Source organism: Idiotropiscis lumnitzeri, chromosome 1, assembly GCF_059441095.1.
Source record: "Idiotropiscis lumnitzeri isolate Australia: NSW breed Sydney's pygmy pipehorse chromosome 1, RoL_Ilum_1.0, whole genome shotgun sequence".
Taxonomy (NCBI): Eukaryota; Metazoa; Chordata; class Actinopteri; order Syngnathiformes; family Syngnathidae; genus Idiotropiscis; species Idiotropiscis lumnitzeri.
Genome location: NC_142391.1, coordinates 38,090,717 through 38,118,399, shown reverse-complemented (window position 1 = coordinate 38,118,399; position 27,683 = coordinate 38,090,717). Strand labels below are relative to the sequence as shown.

The 27,683-nt window shown below is 41.2% G+C and overlaps 1 protein-coding gene across 1 annotated transcript in view; it reads right to left on the bottom strand.

Moving 5' to 3' along the window:
• Window positions 1–509: 509 nt before the first annotated feature.
• Window positions 510–27,683, bottom strand: part of LOC148344551 (transmembrane protein 132C) — a 129,860-nt gene continuing 102,686 nt past the window's right edge. Inside the window, exons 5-9 of the mRNA XM_088299680.1 lie at window positions 22,875–23,018; window positions 12,411–12,619; window positions 7,032–7,305; window positions 4,547–4,738; window positions 510–2,175 (exon numbers count right to left, since the gene is read on the bottom strand). Of these exons, the coding sequence (XP_088155806.1) occupies window positions 1,006–2,175; window positions 4,547–4,738; window positions 7,032–7,305; window positions 12,411–12,619; window positions 22,875–23,018 (1,989 nt within the window). The 3' untranslated portion in view covers window positions 510–1,005. The remainder of the gene's footprint in view (window positions 2,176–4,546; window positions 4,739–7,031; window positions 7,306–12,410; window positions 12,620–22,874; window positions 23,019–27,683) is intronic.

Sequence of the window (27,683 nt, the reverse complement as noted above, 5' to 3'; positions counted from 1 at the left end):
TTTATGTGAAAACTTTGCCAACACACCCAGTATGTCCATCAGTATTCTTTCCTGGCAGCTATGGGCAGAGGTTAACAAGACCTTAATTGGTATTTTCTTCAAAGCTCACAAAACTCAGGGGCGGCATAAGAAATGTCACATTACCATGTTGTCCAGCCATTTAAAAGCCCTTCAATGCTCTCGCTGTCCTGTGAGGACTGATTTTTAAGGACAGGGACGCTTTAATGGCCACTGTTTTCCTTCATTGGTCAGCAATAAAGGACTAAAGCTCTAGCTGCGTGGCTAAATTGCATCACATAAAATACTCTTAACACAAGCCTTTAAGTGTAATTTGGTCCCCATTCTCAACCCGTCTGCTTACAAAACAGCAACGGTTAACCAGATAAATGAGATGTTTGAAGATGTTGCACTCAATAAAAGCTGATGCACACGCTTGACATTGCTGTATATTGCTTAAATGTTATGAAAATACAATATACAGAGCAACAATACAATGCTTCGTATGAGATTGCACACTTGGCCTATTTGGAGGATGATGAGGAACAAAATATTGTGCCTATTTCTTTCCAACAACATACACGCGTTCGGTTTGGCCTACAGTAACAACTTGCTGGGAAAAATTGAGAACCAAAATGTTACACAACGCTCAAAAACTGTTTAATGTGCATAACCATTTTGAACATCTATTGTTTCTTTTATTAAATTCTACATGCCATCTGAATTTCACAGCGTTATCGGCAGCAGATCATGACTGGGACACTTACTAATCCTGTAATGATACAACAAAAACGGAGGAACGAAAGGGAAATAATATACCACCAAGTCCTCATTCATTGATGTATTTTTCATGTGTCACATTACATTTGTGGCAAAATGACAAGCCTTGATGTCGTTGAGCCTTTGGCAGGTTGGATATGATTCTCAAGTGTCTGAGTTCACTTTAAATCCAGACCCACATTCCCCTGAAAGGCAAAAGGGTGACTTGTTACGAGTGCATCGGTGCATTTATGAAGCCACCTCTTTCAAAGCACTGTCATTTAACCGTTCCATGTAATTGCGTAACTCTTTGGAGTCCGCGAGCGCCATGTCCTGACACACCCACTTAATGTCCTGGTTGTGGCATCGGGTCAGCGTGCTAACAGTCGGGTAGCCACTGTCCGAGGGCATGCTGGTGAATGTGGTGAACTGTACTCGCTTCCTTTTAGTTGTCGGTGATTCTCCCTTGCCTTCCTTGGCCAGGCAGCCCGTGTCGGCTGCCCGGTGCACTTGGCTCTGAACGTTCTTCTGGGCCGAGCCCCCGTTCAACAAGTGACTGCCCTCCTCCAGCCCGCCGCTGGAGTCTATCATGGAGGTTTGCTCATCCTGCTGAGGTGACAAGCTGATTTCGCTCTCCAGCAGCTCCACCTCGTTTCCCAGCCACACCCAGTCGTGGGCGTGGTTCATGTTCTCTTGGCCCTCAATGGACAGCTCTTTGTGGCGATATTTTAACGTGTAGGAGATGCAGTTTATAAGAAACACCAGGATAGCAAGGCAGAAGACCCCCAGGAGAGCGTACATGCCAATCTCTAGATCGGTGAGACCACGAGCAGTCTGTATGAGGTCGTCTTCCATGTTGCGACCGCGGGGTAGGTCCACTTGAGCAGGGAAGTCAGCAAAGTCAATCGGCATACTCTCACTCCCACCACCGGAGAGTTTATCCCCATTGGGTCGCTGCATGATAGCGCTTCCGGTAGTGGTGGCCCCGTTCGACACCCCTTGCTCCATGTCGGATATTGAGCTGCCATAGTAGTGGGTGTCATGTCCAATTCTGTCGGGCGAAGGCGGCCTTCCTCTATTTTCCATCTCCTCGCCATCGGTGCCATAATCATTGCTGCTTCCCCTGGAGCTGTCACTGTAACCAAACTTCACCTTGACATTGCAGTTCCCCGCCGCCAGGATACTACGCCGTTTAAATTTCTGGCAAATCTCACAAACAGTCATTTCCACCCTGACCAGCAGGCCTTGGCCCTCTGCCTCTGTCACAATGACAGGCCATTTCCACGAAGAGCTCTGCTGCACCGTCACCACGTCCTCATCCAGGGATGTGGCTGTCAGGACGAAAAAGTCCGAGTTGTACAGGTCTAAAGGAGCCACAGAACCGTCACTGAACTGCAACCAGGCACTGATCAAGGCCTCCTGCGAAAACAGCAACACACAATTTGGCATGACATTATATAGTGGGGTACCACAATAGAACTAACAGCTTCAATTCACAAACTGGGACATATATTTATTTCTCAATGTATCAAAAACATGTTGAGCATTATTTGACACATACACACGCATTTGATTCCGTGATTTATGTATCAAATGCCTACTTTAAACATGTGTTTGATTCATTTTACACTTACCATGTTCCTGATGTTTAAACCCAACATTGACTAGTTTCATTTTCTTGCCATTAATCTATTCCATTATCTGTACCGCTTGTCCTCACAAGGGTCGCGGGTCAGTGCTGGAGCTGACCCCAGCTATCTCCGGGCAGTAGGCGGGGTACACCCTGAACTGGTTGCCAGCCAATCACAGGTACACACTCATACCTAGGGTCAATTTAGAGTGTCCAATCAACCTGCCATGCATGTTTTTGGAATGTGGGAGGAAACCGGAGTTCTCGGAGGAAACCCACTCAAGCACGGGGAGAAGGCCAGCGCCGGAATCGAACCCACGACCTATGCACTATGAGGCCATCATGCTAACCTGCCGCCAACTTCTTGCCATTTAGTTCCGCATAAATGTATTTTTAAACATGAACATGTAGTTTTGTGGTAACCTTACAATATATATATATATTTTTATATCATATTGTTTCATGGAAAGGATGGGGTGAAAAGAATATTAATGTATGCCTCTTCTTCTCAGCAGACTCATTTAGACTTCAAACCAGAAGACTTCCCACATGGTGATGAAGAAAATATATGGTCTTTCAATATTCTCTGAAGTGGAGCAACAGAGTGGCAGGAAACGTGAAGATGTAGTTCGAAGACGAGGTTTGATAGGGAGATCAAAGAGCCCACAATGACGCTAGCTTGGGGAAATGAGAAGGGAAAGCAAAATATGATTTGAGGGCCAAGTTGAGGATGTAAGTCATATTTGGGTACAGAGACTGTGCTGTTGCAATTGCATTGCTATTAGTTGCCCAAGGATACGGATTTGGTCCCACTCTCACTTTCAGGTTTTGACTCAAGTGGGTTAGCGATATCTGGAGCAAAGAAAATACACAGCGCGTGCACATTTGCAATACTCCTTACTTGTTTGAAACATTTATTGATACTGAAATGTAATTCTGAGTAATTACTAAAATGGTTCAAGTATAAAGGGTTTGCATTTAAAGACATCCTAACCAGGATTCATAACAAAAACAGCCTTTGAAAAGATAATATTGTTTAGTTTTGATTGACGCTTGATTCAATGATCATCTGATCATTTGATTCAGGTGTGTTGGATAGGCACTCTCAATGAACGGACTTGGGCAACCCTGTTATACACGGATAACCATTCATAAAAGAAGAATCAGCATCTTCATTCATTCAATTATTCAGTGATCCCTCAAATTGGACGTGTTCCACAGACAAATCCCATCAAGGGAAACTCGTTTCAGCAATGACTACACATGCAATCAATCCAAAAGACCCTTTTATTCATTTTCATGCCATTCTAGAAAAAGACAGCTTGCAGCATAACCGTACAAGAATTCAGGCGCACAGCGTGTGCTCGGTGCACAATTCACATGTGCTTAACAAGGCTATGATGAAGGATCGTTTGTCTTGTCCATTTTTTTCACACCTCTATTGGCCAGTGAGTGAACAGTAAAATCTACTCAACTTTATAACGAGCTTTGTTGATTGCAAATCGAAAACAAGTTTTCTCTGTGAATGTCACCACATTGTTTCCGCTTGTAGCCTGATCACGTCCTGCCTTGACATTCTCATAATCATTCAAATAACTGTAATTCCCTCACAATTAAACTAAGTGTTTAAATAATTACTGCTTTCGGTTAAATTACAACCTCAGATTGTTCTAAGAGTGAAAGATTTGTTTTTTACTGCTAAGGGAAAGATGAACTTTAAAATGAAACTTGATTTTGCACAATAAGTCATTCACACATAATGCCAGATTGATTTGGTTTTTTTTAGACCAGATGACCTTAGGTGACACAACCCACCCTTTTGTACAGCCGGGATAGGGACCGATCGGGGTATGAGCTGGAAATCAAACTCAGGTCATCACATGGAAGGCAGCAACATGTAACACTACTCTCCAAGTGACTGTTGTGTATAGTATGTTTTGTATTTCAACAACCGAATCTTTTTAATAAAAATTTTGATATCACGTGTCCTGTGATTGGCTGGCAACCAGTTCAGGGTGTACCCCGTCTACTGCCCAAAACAGCTGAGATCGGCTCGAGCACTCCCGTAACCCTTGTGAGGATAAGCTGCTCAGATAATTAATGGATCAATTTTGTTACTACTTTTTGAGGATTTTGTTCATTGTCTTGCAGTGTTCTGACCTGTTTGTGGTTCTGCAAAACCTCTTGTGCGGTCGTAGTAGCGAGGATAGCTCTGTTGCTTCCTGGACTGAGTTCCAGGCTCATGGAGAGTCCTGTGACCAACTGGACTCCCAACTCTGTGATGGTCACTTTGTCATCCACCACCGTGATAGTCCTCTCCGCCAGTATTGAGTCTGACAGAGGAGACAGCACCTACCACGAGACAGAGACATAATACAGCAAGTGCAGAACATATTGTTTGGCTTTTACTGTATATAAATTCTCAATATATCATAAAAGTGTCAGGGTAAAATAGAGTATATTCTATAGACTCTTCATGAAATCTTTTTAATTTCCTGTTGCAGACATTGTGGTTTGGGTAGGTCTTTCTCTGGAGAAATCATCAGAAAAAAATTATGGCTACGCAGGAAAAAAACATTGCCTATGAAGAAAACTTCATCAAATGGAAATCCAAACAGAAATAAGCCACACTTTGACTGACATGTGATTCCTTGGAACGGAAGGCAACAGAATCACGTCAATGACCACTTAGCTGTGAAAATATCTCCGGGGTGGAAAACTGCAGATTAGCGTGAGTTATAGGTGATTTAAGAAAATGTCTCTCCAAGTGTTTCATCTCACATAAAAGGCTCACGAGGCTCCGTGCAAAATCCAAAATGCTACCCCTAAACTACTTTTTATTCCATCTGTTTTCTCAAGCTGCATACATCAGACAACAACTCTGCCTGGCTGCTGTCCAACCTCCAAACCTCCTGCAGGTGGGAATCAATTTCTTTGATTCATACTGGTAATCCAGAGACGAGACACACTTTAACCCCGAACGGGAAACTGGCAGTCACACTTTGTTTATGATAAATGTTGTGTGACTAAAGTGTAACCTTTATTTCCTCCATGCATATTTGCATGAAAGAATGCTTTTCTGTCACTCTGTGAGGTCTGTGACACAGGCAATCCCTTGCGTCAACTCATCTTTCTCATTGATGTTTGGTATGTCAAAAAAAGAACAAAGATAAATTCTCAAATGAGGATGTGACACAGTTGTCATCAATATGCAAGAGCCAAATGGCAGACCAGCAAGGACTGACAGTACCTTCATCTGTCTACACAAATCCAATAAGTCCAAGGAAAATTGCAGATATCATGGATAAATGATGTAATGGAGTACAGAGAAGTTCACTTGAACGGCGAGTTTGCAATTACAAAACCAAAAAACATAAGCAAAATAATCTGCGAAAAAAAATGATGAGCACTCTCTGTCCCCATAGCTTGATTTGCAAGAAACCACAACTGAGCAAAAAAAACATCCACAGACAGAAAGTATGTCTGACGAAGTGACTTGTGGCACTCATTGGCACACTCATAATGGGCACACCTGTTCAGCCTTGCATTGACGATTCATTTTGTGTTCACACTATTACATTTTCTAGCCGCCAGATCACCTGGCATCATTCTCTCTGCGCAGTTTCTTGTCAGATATTCTTGTCTTTTTTCTGTTGTTGAAGGCAGCAAAGGCCTTTTGCCAGAAGAAAAAAAAATAACATAGCCAGTACAACAGTGTTTTATGCGGTTTCACAAGAGCCATTAGCAGGAATAATAAAATTAAAAAAATAAAAATCAGAGCAATTCTGCTAATTTGGGTGCTGTACCTTCCTGCAAAATGTCAGGTTTTACAAGGAGGTTGAGGAGATCCCAAATGTAGGTAAGCTAGGCAGGAGTAACTCAAAGTGGTATTTAATGTTAAGAAAAAGGCAAACAAGGGACTGGAAAAAAACAAAAGTACAAAATAACAGGGATCAACAAAACACACAAACTTGATTTAACTTGACAAAGCGAGACAGGCACGTGTTTTTCTCCAGACTGAACGCAGCGTTGGAGCAGTGTTCTGAGGCAATTTTATTTCCAGGTTTTAAACATGCGCCGCAGCTTTGGTTTCAGAGTGCCCATCACGAACGACATGCACAGGTGGAGGCAATAAGAACTAACGAGAGACACACCAAGGAAGCACAAGGAAAACCATGAAAAAAAAATACTAAACCAAAATCAACAAACACAGACCATGACACAAGATCACAAAAATTGATATGTCAATTGTAACATTAGCTGATGACTCACGGACAACAGGACGGATAATTTCTTTTCTCTGTGGTATTGGCCATTATCAAAGTAATAAATGTCTAGTGAAAAACAAACTTCAGGACAAACTCACAATGGGCAATTATTTAGAACAAACGGGAGGAGAGATGTTCTTAAGCGCTGTACAGCGAAGTAGTCAAAACAATACTGATGTTAGCTATCAAGTGTACTCAACCTTGGCAAGGATTGCCAGTTAGTGCTATAAGAAAGCAGAATCACTTGTATGAACCGTTCCAGTATTAGGTGACCCATCATATCCCAGACGAATATGCCACTGCAATGAGTGAATTTGTATTTATAGATTAGAATGTACAATATTTTCTCATTTATTTAATGCGAATAAATGACCTACCTGGATTGTGGTCATTCCCACACCACGTCCCATAAGTATGCGTCTGTCCAGCAGCTGTGCGATCTGAGGCTTCTCCACCTTTAGAAATTCCCACACTAAGTCTGTTATGTCCACCTGCCAATCGGTGCCCAACATGTAGCTGGTCTGGCTTTTGGGATCGGCAGATTCAGCAACAAAATGAGTCAGGACTCTGACCATGGCGTGCTGGTACTGCAGGGTGCAGCCTCGTCCTCGTCTGTCTTCATCATCATCATCCTCACTGTCCCGTGTGGACCTGGCAATTACAAAGCAGGGCTCGGAAACTCAAGTTGGGTTGTTAGGTTTAGCAAGACTATATTTGGACAAGATGTTGCCCTGAGATGGGCCTTAACGTCCACATGCTAATGTGATTAATTTGACTCACTACTATAAATATAACGGTAACATTCAAGAATGTTATTTAGTTTCATACAAAGGAGGGAGCAGAAGAAAATAATGTTGCTTCATTGCATTGCTTTTTAGACATGTTTTAATGACAACTGACAAATGTTCACACGCACAGCAGGCAAACTAACAGCGAGATGATGATCAAGAAATGTTTTCAAAACTGTGGGAAGATCAATGCGGTGCGTGCATAGCATTGTTCTTCCTCAGCAAATCTCTTTCACCTCCTCTTAGCTTCATTGATGTTTATCCTTCGATTTTTGGGCCTTTATTTTTTTCCATCAATAAAAGAATGATCTGTGAGGATAACAGCTGTCACAGATCTTCAGCCTTGGTTTGCAATGTTTGTTGACCCTTGCAATCACAAAGCTGCTTTGTCATGAATTTAGGAGGCCATAAATTCCCACTATTTTCAGTTATATCATTTCAGCCTTTGTCTCAGTATTTACACGGGCACATCCATATAGACACTGATGTAACGATAAAGTAAAAAAGAAAAAGTCAGAAAATTGCTTTTTTGCGTGTGTTTCATATTATCCACTCTGAGTCAAAGCAGTGAACTTAGATTTGGAATGAAAGACTTCAAAGCTAAACTGGACATACTCTCCATGCAAGTGAATGACAGACACCCAGTGTGGATAATAGAAAGTAGGAATCATTTCACATCCATTAAGGTTCAAAAGCAACAAGTGATCCAGTAAATAGGCAGGACAATACGCACTATGAATATAGCGGTAATTCTTGCATAATGCAGAGATCAAATGCGTTTGAATTTACCAAATGCTCAATCATGACTCTATTTGACCTCGTGTTTGAATAGATTCCGCTAAAGCTCCCGGGAGTAGGAGAGCAAGGCCAAATACTGATTACCTTTTCAAGCAAAACAAGATATTTGTATGCTCTAAAATGTGATTCACACCGTGATGTCAATGACATGTTAATGGAACAAAGAGCAAAAGGAGAAACGCATGGTTGTCTGCTATGTGTTGGTGCAGTAAATTGGTTCGTAGAGCAGCTGTTTCCTCTTTGCAAAACACTTTTGAGTTGTCTCAGGGTTGCAATTTCTAACACTGAATTAGAGATGCTTGTTGCTTTAGCTTAAAATAGCAGATCTGTTGTCTCTAAGTAAGCCTTGCATGACGTGTCTATTGCATATTCATGAACGCTAACTCCCCTACTCATGACTTTTATGTCTTTTTCCTCACAAAAAAGGAATACTGTTCCTAATTTCGAGGCAGGGGTGTAAATTGTTTTTCTCCTCTCATTACATCATGTTTGTTTTTCAACTGCAAAGGGCTTTTTTTTAAAAACTGATTTACAATGGCTGGCTGAATTTAACTTTGTACATTTTAAAGCAGGCAAACAATATATGTGATTAATTTTTAATAATACTCAACATGACGGCCAACCTGGTTCAAGGAGCAGTCTTACTCATTTTTTACACTGAAAAATATGGTACTCACTCAAGGGATTGCATGAAATAACAGCATATGGATCAACTACTTTCAAATTAGTTCTGGATCAAGATGCTCTACTTTCATGCCACCACTTCTCAAAATGAAATTAAGTAAATTCAATGCATACATTTTTTTATGTAGTTTTTACTCCAAAGAATATGTTGCATATTAAATTACAGGTAATCATTTATTTATTGTATTATATTTGTGTATATATTTTTATATCTTTTATCTATTATATATGTGTATAAACTGAAATGCATCTCTATTTGGTACTTAGTATTCATTTTGAGCTATTTTGTTTGAATTGAATTTGATTAAAATGCAACTGGATGGTCGTGCAGACAAGATCTAAAATAGAACAGAAAAACAAAGAACGGTTTATTTTAATGATATGAAGGAAAGAAAAGAAGCTCAATAGAACAATTTTCAAGAAGTGTTACGCCTGAGTGCTACTCCTACGCAAGTTTGTCATTCGTGAGGGCTTATCTTGTCTCCTTTTTGACAAGGATTAGGGAGGGAAGGGGTGAGGCGTACACGCAGTGCCAGTCATAAACTAAGAGAGGAGCTTTTGCAACAATCCGGCTAACGTGCCTGACGTCGCTTATTTCCTCTCAGTGCGGCAGCAACTTTGCCAGCCTGGCTGATAGAAGTTCCCTCGAATTAGTACCACAGCTCCTTGGCTCAACTTCCGTCTAAGCTTGGGAGAAGCGGACCGTTGGCCTTTCTCTCCAAGTGACAGAGTGCTACTTTAAAAGGTCATGTCTGTTACCCCCTGATAAACAAAGACAGGCAAAGGACAAAGAAAACAAGCAGTTATGTTGGCATCAACAATTACAACACACCCCAGCTGTCCCTATTGATAAAGTCATCGAGCACACCTCTGGGAGTCCTTTACTTTCATCCCCCCCATCCATTTTCTATACCGCTAGTCCTCATTATTGTCATGGGTGAGCTGAAGCTTAGCCCAGCTGACTTTGGACGAGTGGCAGGGAATACCCTGGACTTGTAGCCAGTCAATTGCAGGGCTGTCTGCTACTTATGTCACGAGAAGGAGGCATAAGTGATTAGCACAATGGGGCACTGGATGATGCCAAGTTCAACATTTCCAAATGTAATTAGAGCAAGGTAAGCTTATAGTTTTTCCATTAATTGATGCAATTCGTCAGCGTTAGCGTAGCGGTGTTGGCAGATGTTATGGTGATGAGCCCCAAGGGGAGAGCTCTGACCTCGATACAATGCTAATAATGTCTTTCTAACTGATGGCGGCGAGGTGCAATGACAGGCCCCGGCATGTCAGCCGGCTGCATGACAAGCTGTATTGCACTGGTCAGCCATTTTCTGATCAGCCTCGATGTGTCACTGGGGTTGAAGGTGGGAAGAGGCAGCGCTCATCATTCATCCACACCTGCCCTCATCATTTATCCACACCTGCCATAATTCAGACGACAGTAGAAATGTCACCAGTGATGAAAGCAATCATTACTGTCTGAAATTAAGCTAGTTTTTCCACAGAGGACAATTATCCAGTGGTGTGTGTTGCATTTCGGATCTGGGCCTTCAGTGACCAAATGGGTTGTGAACCAAGGGTCTGTGGACTGCAGCCATTTTGTACCCGTCTGCACGGAGAGGCAAACTTTTTGGTGGCACATATATGTACGTCAGACCCTCCCGACCCATCATCAGTGATTAGCTTGAGAAGGGGAATACATGTCACACCTCCTACCTCCTCAACAACAAGGCCCCAATTGTTCAACATTTTGGAATATACATCAGCAAAAGCCTGCATCCTACCCCCACCTCCCTCTGCATCTGCATCTCCCACCCCAAAATAACCTCCCGCTCCACCCTTCCACACATAAAAACAACTGGAATCTGTGCAGTCAAGACACACGCTATGAAATGAAAATAATAAATTGTTGGAAATAAATTTCTACAGTTCTTCTAAGTTGTAAATGTGGGTCAGTTCTTCTGAGAATGCTTGGGCCAGCAGAAAAGGTCTTGAAGGCCCGCGACTGCATGCCACTGCAATTATCGTGTTTGCTACTATGAGATAAGCAGTGTGGGGCCTTGGGCAAGATTTTATATGGCACCACTACTTCATCAACCATTTACCAGCTTTTAACATTGCCGTTAATTCATATGATTAAGTCACACAATTTAAAATAAAAATGAAACATCTTAATTTCATGACTGTTTTTTTTGTTTTTATAATGTCAGACGAATTTTGCAAGTGATTTGCTGTTGCGCCTTCTAATTTTGTTAAACAAACCCTAACCCTCTAACCTAGGTGTGGGCAAACTATGGCCTGGGGGCCACATGCGGCCCGTTAAACGTTTTAATCCGGCCCGCCGAACTTGAAAAAAATTAAATAAAAAAACCTTGTTAATGTTTTATTATCTACATATTGTCTTTTTTTCAAAGACATACATATTGCTGTTATGCTTTTGTTCACTTTCATTTAAAATTAAATTAAATTAATTTTTTTTCCTCCGATGAGGCGAGGTTACCAAAAAACTCCATCCATCTGCTCCTGGTCTCGCCCCTCAATCAAAAAGTTTGCCCACCCCTGCTCTAACCCTATCCCCTAACTCTAAAACCCTAAACCACAACCCCAACCCTAAGCCTTACCCACCGGCAGGTAAGGTCACATCAAAGTTTAGCTAGCAATATGAATACTGGTTTGGGATCAGTAAATCCTCTGTGCTTATGCAACTGTAGATAAGTAACGTAACTAGGGCTGGTTTGGTTAATGAAAACTGTCCGAAACATCCCTTCTGACTGTTGCAGTTTGGTTCGCATGTGGATTCACATAGTCATGCTAAACGCCCCACAGCCATATAAGATGAAGCAATGTGCACGAAAGTAGCGCCAGTGCTCCGAAAATTTCGACGCCCTCGTAAGCACAATGCAGATTGTGAGTTGCACATGTCCCAGGTGGTAGAGCTCGTCTCCCAACCCAAAGGTTGTGGGTTCGAAAATCAGCCTTTGCGAAAATGTCCAACTGTCCTCGAGCAAGATAATTTATAGTTCCAGTTGCTCCTGATACAGCATCATTAGTAGGCAAATAACAGCGCTGAACGCTTTTGAGTACCTTGAAAATAGAAAAGCACTGTACAAGTGAAAGCCCATTTCCAATTTAAAGGTTACAGGTCACATAAATGGTGAAAACATGTTTCGAATATGTTGTATCATTGGTTAGAAATAAACTTGAGTTAAATTGAGTTGAAACGCGACGTCAAAACATCTCAGTTGTCGTTTTTCTAATTGTTAAGGTATAAACATACTGTTTAGTGTTTGGATCAGTGGGAAAAAAGATTATTATCCCTTGAGATTGGTTATGGCTTGTGAGTATGTGACTTGCTCCCACCTATGATGAATACTTAATGGCAAATCCCATGTAGCTCAGTCAGTAAGATATAAGACACACCACATTAAGTTAGTTTAAGGGGGAGGCCACACAAGTGTCAGTTAATAGGAACATCATGCAGCACTTTACCTGGGACTGCTGGCCATGATGGGCACCCGCCACCCTTTGATCTGGCTCAGCTCTGTGTCAGACACTTCGATTTGGAGGGGAAGCCGAGGGATCCACACATTGAGCTCCAGCTGAGCACTCAGGTAGGCGTAGGTAAAGTTCACCGCCATCTTCACTTTGCCCTTCATCTCTTTGCCATTCACAAAAACATAGTCACACCTCTCTGACACCTGCAGCAGAAGAGGAGTAGAGTAGAAGAAGAGTGACGGTTATCAAGTTCGACTTTTGCATGAAACTTAAGGATACTCTGAACAGTGTGGTCATTCTGCCCTCCAAGTTGGTCTTAAGACTTTACACTCCTGCGCACTCCTGAGCATAGCTACTTTGAACAAGATGAAAGGTCCTCTATCGGCTCTGCTTTTAGTTTAAAAAAATAAGACGGAGGGCAGCAAGGACATCTTTGAACCTAGAGGGAAAAAAAACACTCTTTTTTTAAAGTTCTGCTTACGGCTAAAAGAGGTACCAACAGATGGGAACTGGTAAAAAGACAGCAGTTGTCGCTTGATAAAATGACCACACTCAAAGCCATCTGTTTCATAAATTGCTTTACAAAAAGAATGGCCAATTTTGTGCTTTAGAAAGATGCAACTCTTTATCGCTTTGGCATATTGTCTTTGAAGTCTCTCTTGGCTTCTTTTCCACGTACACCAGAGTTTAAAGGATGTCAAGAATCCTTGTAAGAGCTACAAACAAATAACAAAACCCCTCATGAATAATTAATCAACGAAGCAAAACCAGATATTGCTTGTCTTCTGGCGCTCCATCAACCTCATTGATCGTCTCAAATGGCAACCTTCTATGACTTGAATTAGATGGCCATTCCTCTACTGTGAGATACTGGATCTTTACAGCCAACCATCAACACACTTTGCCAAGACATCTGTCGATCTCTCGGTGACTGGAACGCAAACTTTGTGTTTGGTGCTTTCGACATTGTCCCATCACCTTTACCATGTGGTGAACAGCCCGTGAGATTGTTGTTAGCAAGGTTATGGATAATAACATAATATTAACAACATATGTTATGTTATACAGTTCATGTATGTCATTGAAAAAGAACTTCTGTTGTGAAGAGAGGAAAAAAAGTGAAATTAGTTTCAGAATAATACAAAAATAATAGCATTGCTTAGTTATAATATCAGTGGGCGATGAGAGATCAAACTGTGCAGACTCAGTGCTCAGAGACAAAAGGTGAGTCCGGCAACCTGGCTGTCGTCTGTTGAAGCGTGCATTACAAGAACAAAATTGAAACTACTGAACCCATCTTATGGCTCCAGTTTCGATTTGATATTGATATTGCTTGGCTTTGCTATTATCAATATTGAGATCAAACCACCTACCACGAATACCGTTACCATGCTAATTTTTTATTTTATATTAATAACAATTCATATTAACACACAAAACCACACAGAAGGAACTCAATCACCAAGTCAGAATTTGATGCAGTTGATCAAAGAAAAAAAAAAGGTTCAGCAGTTAAAACCCATCAACTAGCTGTCATGACTCAATGTGCTAACCGAGTTACAGAAATCATTTGCCTACTTCAGAGTTTCCTAAACCTACATTTATTCTCCTTCGCAATTTCTTGAACTCAAACGGACTTTTTGATGAATTTCAATCAGGTTTACAACCTTAACACAGTGCAGACACAGCTCTTATTAAAGTAGTAAATGATACAAGACTGAACAATGAATTAGGAAATGTGTCAGTCCTTGTCTTATTGGATCACAGTTCTGCTTTTGTATTAGCTCATAATATACGCTTGAACATGTTGGAAATGTGGGTGTGACTAAAATGAAACAGTCCTCGAATGGTTCATTTCCTTGGAGGAAATAAGTTATTTTGTGACTATTGGAAGTTTTTAATCTGATCAAATGGCCATGGCATGTGAGGTCCCTCAGGGGTCATCCCTTGAGACCCCTTATGTTCAGTCTGTATATGCTGCCCTTGGGTTAAATTCTTCCAAATCTATCTATCAATGGCCCAACAATTCAGACAACAATTCAATTAATGTGTGGTGTCATGATGATTAAGTTTTTCTCTATTGGGTTGGCTCAGGGCGGCGCTGTGGCCTGCTGGTTAGCACGTCAGCCTCACAGTACAGAGGTGTGGCCTTCCTGTGTGGAGTTTGCATGTTCTCTCCATGCCTGCAAGGGTTTTGCTTATAACGTCCCAAAACAGTGATTCAATTCAATTCAAGTGGACATATGACGAATTCAACATATCAAAAGGATTAAACTTTCCGTGGGTTATTTATATGAGAATGAGGAACTGTGGAAGTGAGCAGAAGTAAAGGATAGAAATCCATGTGCCCGTCTGCTGGCCGCTGTTAGCTGCCGTCTGCCTTCTTCAAGTTGACACGACTTTACCGTAGCGAAGTCTGAAATTTAACCAATCGGGGTTTGTGTGTACATTCTTGCTCTTGTCTGCTTCAGCCTGTGTAAGTGGAGAATCGATCAGCACGGTATTTTTGATTTTGTGGAAGTGATTACCTGACTTCACGTTTGATGTCCACAAATCCAAACTATTGTGCAAAACACTATTATACTTTCAGAGGTTAAAGAGTAGTAATGTGCATTTGCATTTTGGTGGCGATCGGTCGCAGTCTTAGACAACAGAACTGACAAAGCGAGCAATATTACCTCGTTTGCCTCCCTGCAGTAATCTAGAAGCTGAAACCGGAAAAAAATAACAAGCCGAGCTCCAAAAGGGGGTGTGCCAACTTGTTGTAAATCTAATCACAAAAAATGTCTGTAAAGACTATTTTGGGGGGGAGGGGCATTTTAGTACTGATGTAATTTTTACATGCTAACCTACATACGTGCCAATGTTAACGACAACGGAGCGTCCCTTTAAGCTTCTCGCAACAATATAGCTTGTATCTCTCACAAAACTACATGTCCTTCAAAATTGGAACAATCCTTTTCAATTGTTTTCGCTCATTTGCATTCAACTAGTACTTTTGCCCAACATAATTTGGATGGTTCAGCAGCACACCTCCCAAAACAGTTTACCCATGCGTCAACACTAACCACAAAACATCCCGTTGGCCTGAGCACTGAACGTGTTTCCGTCAGTAGTCAACAAAGCAGGCATCTGTCAGTGACACACCGAGAGGTCCATCGGTACTTCACCCAGTAAGCGATGATGACACTGATGGATGAAAATCCACTGCCATCAGTGCATAGTCCGTCATTTTTTAAAAGTGTCCATTCGTGAATCGTCAACAAAACGGGCGTCCGTCAGTGACTGGCTCACCTCTGATTATCACCCACACTGTCAAACGTTCCAATCGTGAAAATATACAAAAGCGAAAGGCTATGTCATATTATTTTTGTGGAACATGGCCAACGCCTGCAGTGACAAGGTAAAAAACAATGAACAAATGAATCCCCAATCTTTTTTATCCAACCATTTTTAATACGTTTTTATTTGTATTCAGTGTCGCAAGTACGTAGAATCTATTCCAGCTGAATTGAGGTGGGGCACAATGGACTGGTCGCCAATCATGCCAGGGAACATGGAGTCACACAACCATTTACACGAGCATCTAATGGCATTCCATCCATCCATCCCTTTTCTTAACTGCTTATTTTGTTGAAGGTGACAGTGAGCTGCATCCTATCCCAGTTTACTTTGTTGAGTGAAAGGCAGACTACAAACCAGATTGGTCGCCTGTCAATCACAGAACACACACGTGTGTCATCCATTTAATGAGCTCCAGAAAGACCACAACACGTTAGCTCTATGCCAACCAGCATTGCAATCTAATAGCTATGGCCCAAGAGAGTCATTCAATGAAGTTCTTGCACATTTCTACAAGGGGTGCATCTTTCCCTTGGCTACAGCCAGTCATGGAGAAGATTGGGCGCTCCCAGCGTGAGAGACTGAACAGATATAGATGTCAAAGGGGCCCCTGCTTCTTATCGCAACTCATTGTTCCGCTCCTTCGCTCACTGTACTCCGTCTGCTGAGTGAACGTTACATGTTCTGTGACTCTCTTTGTAGGTTGAGTCACATCATTCTTGAATAACAACTGGCCAGGCTTTACTGTGATATAAATGAGCAATTGTCTTAAACACCTGCCACTTGTTTTTTTTATTTAATTTGTATTTGATTTTATCATAGCAGCTATTCTTGTGTTGTATTAATGTTGTGTTGTTTATCACTATAACATTAAAAATATAAAGAAATAACGGTGAGATTTTGTTTGAAAATGATGTTAGGTGCACAGGCCTATAGACGACAAATACGTCAATGTTGGTGAGCAAGAGTCCTGCACATTTTTTCAAAGCGAGTCAACAAGTTTGTTCGTGTGACATTGTGTAATATGTACGCATATGGAAATAACGAGCAGACTCTGCGTTGGACTGGCACATGGGACACTCTAAAATGCAACAGAAAAATGCAAAAGGCGCTTAATATGTGAGGAAAAACTGCAATCACCTGTCACCAAAATATATCTACTTATACCCACGTCAACACACATCTCACATCAAAATCAGAAAGTTCGCCTCCAAAGACAAATAAGTGTTTTCCTCATTAAGTGCTTTGGGTTTCTATCGTGAGCACCTCTATAAAGAGGAAAATACTATAGCCATAAAATTTGTAATATTGGGGCATCTAATATTTTCAGAAGTTGATGTGCACACGGACATTACTCGTTGAGACTGTCCCTGTCACAATCGCACTACGGCACGAGAGAAGGGACAAACTGTTTTGCATTGGGACAAATAAAGAGCTATTTTAACTGGTTCATAAAAAATAAATAAATAAATAAAAAAAGCAAAAAAAAACAAAACACAGGAGTCACAAACCCTTTGGACATCTAAATCGAAGAACTTTTTTGTGTCTTTTGTCTCATCTCCTGCAGTCACCCGTAGAACCAGTTGACCCGTTCAAAGCAGCACATCAGCACAACCGCCATATTGGATGTGGCCATAGTATTAATAATACATATGGGAATTAAGACTTGGGAAATAAGATTTGGAAAATTAATGATAGCATTAAAAGCTATGTTTTGGTCAGATGTTCTAGTATGCTTTTGCTGGCAATTTTACGGTCACATCATTTAGCACAAACCACAGAGAGCTTCCACAGCACCAGGGGGATATCATTGTTTAAAGGTATCAGTCTGAAGAAGGGCACACAAAAGAACTTCTAAGGCATTAAATGCACCATGGAGAACAGTGAAGCCAGTCATCAGCAAGTGGAGAAAAATATGAGGCACCTTTAACAGCCAATATTTCAAAGAGTGCAATATGTAGATGAGAGGAACAACATGAGATCAAACACAGTATAGACCAGGTGGCATTTCCCCCCATCTATTCCTGCCTCAATAATCTAAGCAGAAAGAAATGTGAAAAACATGTCAGCTGACATGTACAAAACACTAGATCTAGACAATTATGTTCCACCCCTTTAACCCTTAACTCGTCCTCCAAGAAGAGTGCGAATTAGACAGTCTCTGCCATTCCAATTCACAAAGAACCGTAAATGTCCGGGAGGATCCACTGGCACATTAATCAGACACATTAGGCAGCTAACGGGAGAATACTTACAACGCACATTAAGGCTGTCTCTGGATTCAGCCCAGGAAATTAACAACTCACCAGACAGAGACAATCCATGGCAGATATGAAACAACGGGACCAGACAGCATGAAGGTGGGCTAAGACTGCCTTTGCCTTGACAGAAGCAATTAACCACTCAGACTCATCTACGCTGACAACACTGCTCTCTGCAATGCTTTAGGTGTACTGTATGTTTAGTCCAAAGGAATGGTGGTTAGAAGAGCATCTTCATACAGTACAACGGCAAATGAACAAGTCCTTACATAGCTAAAAAATTATAAATCCTGATGAGTTATTTTATTTACTCAAATGGTTTTAGGAAAACGACTGCAGAGATCCATTTAAGTTCAACTTATGAATAAAGAAATAATTGATTTGCCTACAAAAACCTCAAATATGTATCGTGAAATAAATTATACTTGAACCCAAAAAAACGTAGAATTTCAGGACAACATTTCTTAATCATTTGCCTATTTCACTCAAATGTTATCATGTAAGTCACATGTACTCAATTGTATTTTATGAAATTAAATTATTTCAATGTACTAGTGACCAGAGATGGGGACTTAATCCTATTTTGCTGGTCCGTCCTCAGCAATATGGGCACCCTTCCTTCATCGTCCCTAATCATCCTCCATCCGGTTCTGTCCTCAGCTTTCTAAAGAGTTCCCGTTCTCGCATTTCACCAGTCCGTCCATCCCGACCCACCAGTTGCTCACCCCCCATAAAAAACACTTCCGTGGGTGAGTAAAGGCTAACAGCAGAGGTATCTTAATTCATAAACATTATTCAAAGCTATTTCCTGGCTAATTCCCTATTCTATTCCTAAATTTTATCCACTACTGTAATTTCCGGATGACAAAACACAACTGATTAAAAGCCTAATAACTTTAGCCATAAAAATTGATTCGCAGCTCTCCACATTATAGAATGAGGTATTACCTATATTCTAAACACCGGGGAACGGTGTCTGTTAATTTTGGCGTTTGATGACTGATTAATCTAACTGAATAGACTTATTTTCTTTATTAGAGTTGAAAACACACTCGGTTAAGGTTAATCAATACATTGGCCGAGTAATTTGAATGAAATATAGATAACTAAATATCCAGTTGTACCGTTTACATTTAAAATAACAACTTTAGTATTTTTTGTTTGAACTTGGGAGGGCTTTCATTTAATTTTGATTTGAGATTTGCACAATAAATATTCCAAATTCACATTATTTGCTATTTATATATTTATACAATAGTGTCGCTAATGGCACATACAATTAACCTACTCAGAAATTATCCATTTGTTAAATTATAATTAATTAAAAATGTTTACCCTTAATTTTATATCGTGATATATAACATTTCTGTGAAGGGGTGCAATTACAGGCCACATCGCCCAGTGTTATTTGTAACACACTGTTTCGAAAGGTAACAGTACATAATTGTATTTATTTAGAAACAGTTTGAACCACTTTCCACAAAAAAAATATTAAGTTCTTATACTATTACTGCTGCTCCTCCCGCAAACTGTCCCTTGTCTTTCTTTTCGTATTTGTAGCAGTCCAGAGGACAACTGAAAATTGCTTCCATCAGCGCGCAGTCATTGTTTCAAGGTTACCGTCAGTTGTCAGTCTGCCAGCAAAAACAGGAGCCCATAAGTGATGAACCCATGGATCTCAAACAGAAGTGAGCGTCTCCTCAAACAAGTACGAAATGGAGTTGTGGAAACTGAAGAAATGGAAGTGAACATTCTGATCACTCAGGTGAAAAGTTCATCCTTTGTGTGGTGGGGATCTGTTGAGAGTTCATTGTCAGAAGATATAACAGCTAAAAAAACCTATATTCCATTTCAAACCGTCACTGTATGCAGTTACAACCTGTGCAGCTCCACTGTATGCACAGATTTCTGATCTTTTGATCGGCCCACACAAAAACACGAATGAAAACAAACAATGAAAAGATATGAAGTAAAATATGAGACTGTTGAGGCACTCGACAGAAGCGCCAGAGTACCATCACACTTGTCCGTTAGATATAAGGCTGTTTATGCGAGGGACAGGCTGGATGCAGTAGTTTATACAGTCGGTCCTTGAGCTGCCAAAACTATAAATTTAGAAAGAGGGATGTTCGTGCAATATAATGAGGCCACAGCTTTATTATTGTCTTCACGTCAGACAAGATTTGTGGAAGCAAGACGAAACTCTACGGAGGTTAAAAGGAAAGCAAATGTGACCTTGGGCGACCTTTTCTTTTTCAAATTCACTATAATCACAAGGCCACAAGTGAGCGCATCATTTTATGCGCACAGTGATTCATTATTCAGGTTTAATGTCACTATGCGTTTCCATTCACTGAGAGCAATGAGCGTGCAGGATGAATGCTCTGACCCAAGATCCCACGAGCGGAGCTGCGACTTTTTCCTTTCCAACATCTTTGCCGACAGTTTAATTTCCCTGCGGAACTCCCCTTAACAATCCAAATCCCATATCGGGCATGATGAAGTGGATCCAAGTGACAAAATATCCTCTTTTTTGACTGCGCGATCGTGGCTTTTTAAAGGGCATTACTTGAACTTGATCTGCCTCATCAAGCCGTCCATTCCGAGACTGACAAGTTTCAAACAGGACAACTAAAGTGGAAGGAGCTTTTTGCACAGCAGGGTGGCACATCAAGATTCTACCGTGCAGCTTCTAAACCACTTCTCTCACCGGAAACACAGTCCCGGCACTGTTTCGCATAGATTATTCAGGAGTTTGTGGGAATCTACAGAAACAAAAGTTGCTGATTCTAGACTCAACTTTCCTCAGTTCTAAGGGATGTGTTGTGTTGCAGAGACTTGTGACCCAGGCCCTCTAAAAATATGAGACAATTGGAACAAGCTGTCAGCTGTGAATGAATATCAAACACACTTTCATGTGTTTTCCCGGTGTTTGTTTTTACTTTCAGAAGAATTTATACAGACTTGCTAAACATAGAAATCATTGCATCTGCAACATATTTATTGATAGCAAATAATGTTTATTTCTCCGCTTTAATACATCAACACCGGTTCTTGTCAGACAATGATCATATTTGTTTTTGACGCTTTCTGAATTTGATTGTGACAAATTACAGAATGTAACTCGGTTTAGTATCCACTATGCTTTTGTTTACATACACTTAGTCAAATATGTATCCCAGAAACATTGTAGTGGGCTCTTCATTGGTATCAGGAAGCAGGTTAGCATCTAGAAGGCCTCCCACTGTTTGCATAATATACTCGCTCACCACTGTTTTGAGTGTGTCAACAATATGGGTACGTGAAAATATGATTGGACTGTATACAACATAAAAGAGGTTACCTTAATATACCTTATACACTTGCTAAAATCTCAAAACAATGCCCTTATATTCCCAAATAGACGTCAAGCTGATATCACAGTGCATGACATCGTCATCTCTAAGAATAACACAGTATCAATATCAATATCAATATTTGTTTTACAGCAGTAACCTGCGACTTCAAGTCAAGTCTTTAAATACATAGCCGTTGGCCTCGACGCTTAGTTACTTGTATTTGACTGCAGGAAATGAAAAACAGACAAAAAGTTTTTTGCAAAACTGACATTTGATGGGAAAAAAATTAGACATAGCACAGAATATGTAGAAACTGAAAAGAGGAATGCGGTTATGCCCCATAAATCTGACTTAACCATCTTCCAAACTAGATGGCTAGTATACAGTGAAACCCCGCTACTTCGCGGTTCACCTTTTGCGGGTTCAGTGCTTCAAAAATATTCAAAAATTAAAAACTTTTTTGCCCGGGCACGATCGGGGTTCTCCATTCGCTCGGCTCCGCGGGGCATTGTAGTTTCGGCGAGCGGCACGACGGGGCGCTGGACCGGTTAGACGGCCGGCGTGCGCCGAAGAAGAGCGTGGGCGAAGAGGAGAAGAAGAGCAAGTTCCCCCGGGCACGATCGGGGGCGACGTTTTGCGCGGTTCGGACTGTACCAGAGCTCCGGCCGGCGTGCATGGCAGTTAAGCCGAAGAGGAGCACCTTCCGCCCGGGCACGAGCGGGCCGACATTTCGCTCCGTTCGGGACCGTACGAGAGCTCCGGAGGAGGCCGGCCGGCGTGCGTGGCAGTTACGCCGAATAGGAGCACCTGCCCCGGGCACGGGCGGTGTCAAGCGGCCCCTAAGTTTAACCAAATGGAAGCTCCGGGGGAGGAGGGCGGGCGTGTGTCACAGTTAAGCCGAATAGGAGCACCTTCCGCCCGGGGCACGAGCGGGGTGAAATGAAACCGAGTTCAACCGAACGGAGACACGCTTTGGGGGAGCAGGTCCGGCGTGCGTGACAATTAAGCGGGAGAGGAACACCTTCCGCCCGGGCACGAGCGTAGCGCGAGGCTGTCAGTTATGAATGAATAAATAAATAAATGAAGAATGCCACCTTTCATTTCACAGGGCACACCGGACGGCGTACCAGCAGGTAAAAGTCGAAGTAATTAAATAAATACAAAAAGAAGTAATTGAATAAATACAAAAATAATGGCTGGGAATAAAAAAAAAAAAACGTTTTAATAATAATTTGTTTTTTTTTGTTATAACATGAATTTCACTCTCTCTCTCTCTCTACCCGTATTCTATATGGTGTACTGCATACAGGGGGGTATACTGTATACCTGTATCGTTTTTTTTAAGCATTTTTGAAGGGGCGCCGCTACTTCGCGGATTCTCAGTTTTCGCGGGTGGTCTCGGTCCCCATTAACCGCGATAACTGGGGTTTTACTGCATATCATGTTTGAGGCACTAAGGTCATGTAAAAATCTCATAAATGTTTCATAAAGGAAGTAGTGAGTATCATATTACTAACCTTGACCACGTCTTCGTCTGTGGTGCGACACTCCACTGCTTCAGACACGTCAGTAACTGAAGCGTCTATTCCGATGGTCACCACCTTCACAGGGACAGCAACAGTCTTCCCGGTCAGGACTGCTGTGTTTAAAATCTCAGTGTCCTATCGAATGAAACCAAACCATAATCAGCGCAGTAATAGGAACATATTGTCAGGTCTGGACTCAAACAGTATCAGGAATTGAGAGGCATTAAGAACAGACTTTTAATTAATCCGCTGGTCATTGTTGTGATGCGTGAGGTTCTACGAAGAGATATGAGCAGTTTGTGTCATCAAAACACTTATTATAAACAGTCATTCTCCCCCTGATACCATAAACTCCAGATCCAGATCCTTCTTGGACATTGTTCGCATGACAGGTTGACTGCTAAGTTGACATTATTACAGATTGGATGATAAAAATTTTTTTAGGTTTGACTCAATTAGTACCTCAAGTACATAGTTTCATAATTAATGTCTTTACACATTGGACTCAGCCTCATCACTCAGTGGGTGTTTCCTGTTAGGTTTGATGCAGCTTGAATAGAATTTTACGAAGGGAGTAACATTTTGAAGGACATTTTGTTGTAAAGGGCCTGAAATCCATAAAGAAAAAAAAAACAGAATGAAGTTCAATGCTCATTTTGCTAAAAAATCAGAATCCAACATTTATATGCTAACTTGTAGTAGTTCCTATGACATGATAAGCAAGTACATCAGCATGGGTATAATTGCCCGATAAAGAAATGACTAGGCAGGCATCTGTGCTAGTTTAAAAATTCAAAGTGCGTGCCACTTCTGCCATGTACTGTAGCCTCTTTTCTCACAGGCCTTGTGAGTAATCATTCTGCTTCCGGGCAGACTAATACCCTAAAGCATCCTTCTTCTATAAAACCCAGGGGCCTCACAGAGTCTTTGTCTTGTCCCTGCGGCTAGGTTGCGATCGCAAAGACGGACTTGTTGTTGTTAAGTGCTGCGCATCTCTAAATCGCAAATGGCAACACAGAGAATTTTGAATTTGACAAACAAGCACTCCAAAGAAGATGACGCAAATAAGGAAAGAATACTGAGCCTATCAGTTTTAATTGGGCTTTCTTAAAAGCACAAATGACAGCTTCATTTCTTTAAATGCTATCAGCACTGCTTCGTCAGTCTGAACACAAGTCTTAACCTTTAATCACACATGGCCACATTCACACACTGGGGTTGTCACAGAAGATAATGAGGGCCCATTAAGATATATTTGTGGTAACATTTGCTCTCTGCAGTCACCCACTGAACACCTATTTACTCTCTGAGAAATTACTCCTCAATTAGGTGGCAAGCTATATAATTCTTAGAAGCACAGTATTTGTCTGACATTGAAAAATGCTGCCAACGGGCAACCGTGCGAAAGTCTCTTATGGAGTAATGCGTTCAGGATGCACTTAAGTTCACAGAGTAGCGACCACAGACTGTATTGTTTTTTTTTTCTTTAGTGAAGAGTTGCCAGGGTGGCAAAACACTCTTCTTTTCCATTGAGAATCTTCCTGCTCGATCAAAATCAAACTTAGGTGATGCTGGCATTGATAATTACAGTCAAGCCTAAATTTTCAAACCCCTCAAACACAAAGCTCATAAAATTTTCGGCTCACCCATAATTTTAAGGATAAATATGATGTTCAAATTTTGGACATCAGAACTCATAACGTCAGCATCATGCAAGCCATCAGCACATATTACTAGACTTCACTTTAGCCAGCATCAAAGGATTAAATCCATGTCAGTCTACTTTGGGTGTGTGCATTTTTTCTTCTTTTATTTTGGACACTTTTCTGAAAGGCAGAAGAGTATTAGGGAAGTAGAGAATAAAATAATAATAATAAAAAAAACATTTGCTGATATTTAATCTAGGTATTTTTGTCCAGTGTTGATGCATGTGTCAATATCAGTCGGTGATGGCACAAGTTTGTTTTTGGTAAATAATGTTACTGGTTTGATTTTAGGATCTTTCTCATTCCTGTAGTGTTCCCAATGCTGCTGAGTTGATCGTACTCTCACTTGGAACTGGCCTCCCACAAATGGTTGCTGACTGCTTAGTTGGCATGTTTTGCACATAGGGTCAAACAAAAGTAATGTACATGGGTGTGTAGATGAGGCTTTAACATTTTATACTTTTGTGGCAGTAAGGAAGCAAAAACGATGGTTTCATTTAACCTAAATGGTCACTCTAAAGAATCAATTTAATAGAATCCACTGAGCATGGGACTGAGATTATTATTAACTGAGGCAACAGGTACAAATTTCTAACAAAAGGCACCACTAAGAGATTCTCATTACACAAAGACTGCATCGAGCATGAATGTTCTAATACGACATGTAAGGATGTACTTTGGCTATACCCTTCCTTCCACGCTCCCTTGAGTCAATTCTCCTTTAAACGGAGGGTTTCTCGAAATTAATTCTGTGTCTGCAAGGATTTCCAGAGGGTAATCCATTATAAATGATTTGGTAAATGGTTGAGAAGTGGTGAAAGCCGAGGCTAATGTTAGATCACTGCGTCTGAAGATGACCCAGCAGGCTGAGAGCAGGGCACTAATAAGCCTCGGTGGGATCTCACAGTGATGCATCAATGGGCCACACACTAAGACATGGGCAGCACAATTAACTGCAAAAATGGGAACTAATGATGCGCATTGGCGGGGTTTCTCAGTCAGTGCTTTCCGAGCGAATATATAATAACACAGACGCCGGTGAAAGTAGACACACTGGAATGACCTTATTTTACTGCAAAATTAGAGTTCAAAGTTGCACGGTTCACAAAGAACACTTCACCAAAATAGATTATGACTTACATTTCTACGGCGCCGCAGAAATGTCGTAATCCACTGCATTCTTTTATAGTAAATTTTTGTGAGCCCATTTCAGTCACATTGTTACCTGGAAAAGATGATTCTCAGAGTCAAACCAACCCCCCACCACTAAACACAACTAGAATTGTAGATTTCCCAACAGATGTACCAATAAGTGGTCTGCAAGTGTTTGGTTATTTTTTAGTATTTAATTACAATAAAGACGTTGACACCAGTTAAAAAAAAAATCTACTTGCTGGAGACAGGGCGTACGAATGCATATAGATTGAGAGTACTTTAAGGGCGGAAAGTAGCTTCATTGTTTGTCCTGCTCTTCCCAGCCAGTGCACCTCACAGTATTAGAGCGATGTCTTTGTGTCCCATAATCTAGGGAGAAGTGGCTTGCCTTTCTGCTTTATCAAGGATCTCTCTTTTAGCATTCAGCACACTGCGGTTGCTGGTAATGTGTTCTGGGCCGTAATTTCTGCCGTGTCTTGGCTGGATCTGAAAATAAGTGAGATTTATGGTGTCAGCCTGAGTGACATGGGCAGCATGAGAAATAGCAACACCGCCCATTCTGATGTCGTGATTAGCTTCTCCTCCATGTCCGTAGTAATGCAGTTGTACTCTGACCTGGCCATCCTGGTTGCATTTGCAATAAATGAGCAAACATGGTGGAGCCAAAATTTAAGATTAGAGCTCCTGCTGGAGCTATGACCTCGCTCACGGGAATGCTGAAATTCTATCACAAATTCAAAGAGTTACAGGTGAGCATGAGACATATTTTACACACTTCACTTCCCTTCATTTCAAACGTGTGTGCATTATATTGTGAGAGGCAATCTTGTTCCAGACCGATTGTATCGACAAGTCACTGTAGTGGGGACCAGCGCACAGCCTCCTATGCATTTGAATGGTGCCATAAATGATTAGATGACAGCAGTTGCTTGAAAATAAATGTATTATTTGTAATGGAATGAAAAAAATGGTAATGGAAATAAGAAAGCTGCATATTAGTGTTTATACATAGGCTCTAGACCAGGGGTAGGGAATGCCGGTTCCTGGAGAGCTATATCTTCTACTGGGCTTCTTGATGTGCTGATCGTTTGCATCAGGTGTTTTTGGAGTAGGCAGAGATTTAAAATGGGCAGGATATGGCTACCCAGGAAGCGGAGTTCCCTCCCTCTGCTCTATACAGTAGCTGCTGTGTAATTTTTAGGCCATCATTGAATGTGTTTTTACAATTACTGTTGGAGATAGGAATATCCATTTTGTGGTATTGTCACAAGTACCGATTTGGTATCAAGAGCGCTCAAAGTAGCAATACTAAAGGATGCGTTCGGAAATGCACTCTGACCATGCTCGGCTCCACATTGTTCTGAAACTCGGCGTTGAAATGTGCATTTGGGTTAGTCAGAGCGCCACACTTGGGGAATGCCTTGTTTTATGGCTGCTCTAGCGGGGGACATGATGCATCAGGGAGGACAGGATGAAAGCTATAGAAGCAGGATTGTTGGCGGAAGGAGGAAATAAATGGATTTGATAACAGAACGTTTGTAAATTCTGAGAAAGGGAGCGCACACATCTCAGATTTTTGAAGTTGTTTTTAAATGTTGAAGTGTTCAAAGGGTATTTTATTTTAGCAATAGTATCCTAATTGGAATATCCTTCTATATTTTTTTCATCCATAAAATTACAAAGCCTCAGCTATTTTTGGGGACTAAAATTTTGTGGCAAGCTACTTTCTTAACGACGGCTGAGGCACAGCAATCATTTCATCAGCAATGGGTCGATTAACCTGCGATGTTGCATGTGAATACCTCATTAAATAGTGAGATCATTCCATCTGTGAGCAAGGGGTCACACGTGTACCATCTCTCTCTCTGATACATTCTTCATAGCCCTTGAGGACATTTGAACATTTTGTCATGTCCTTTCAAGAACAAATGCAATAAAA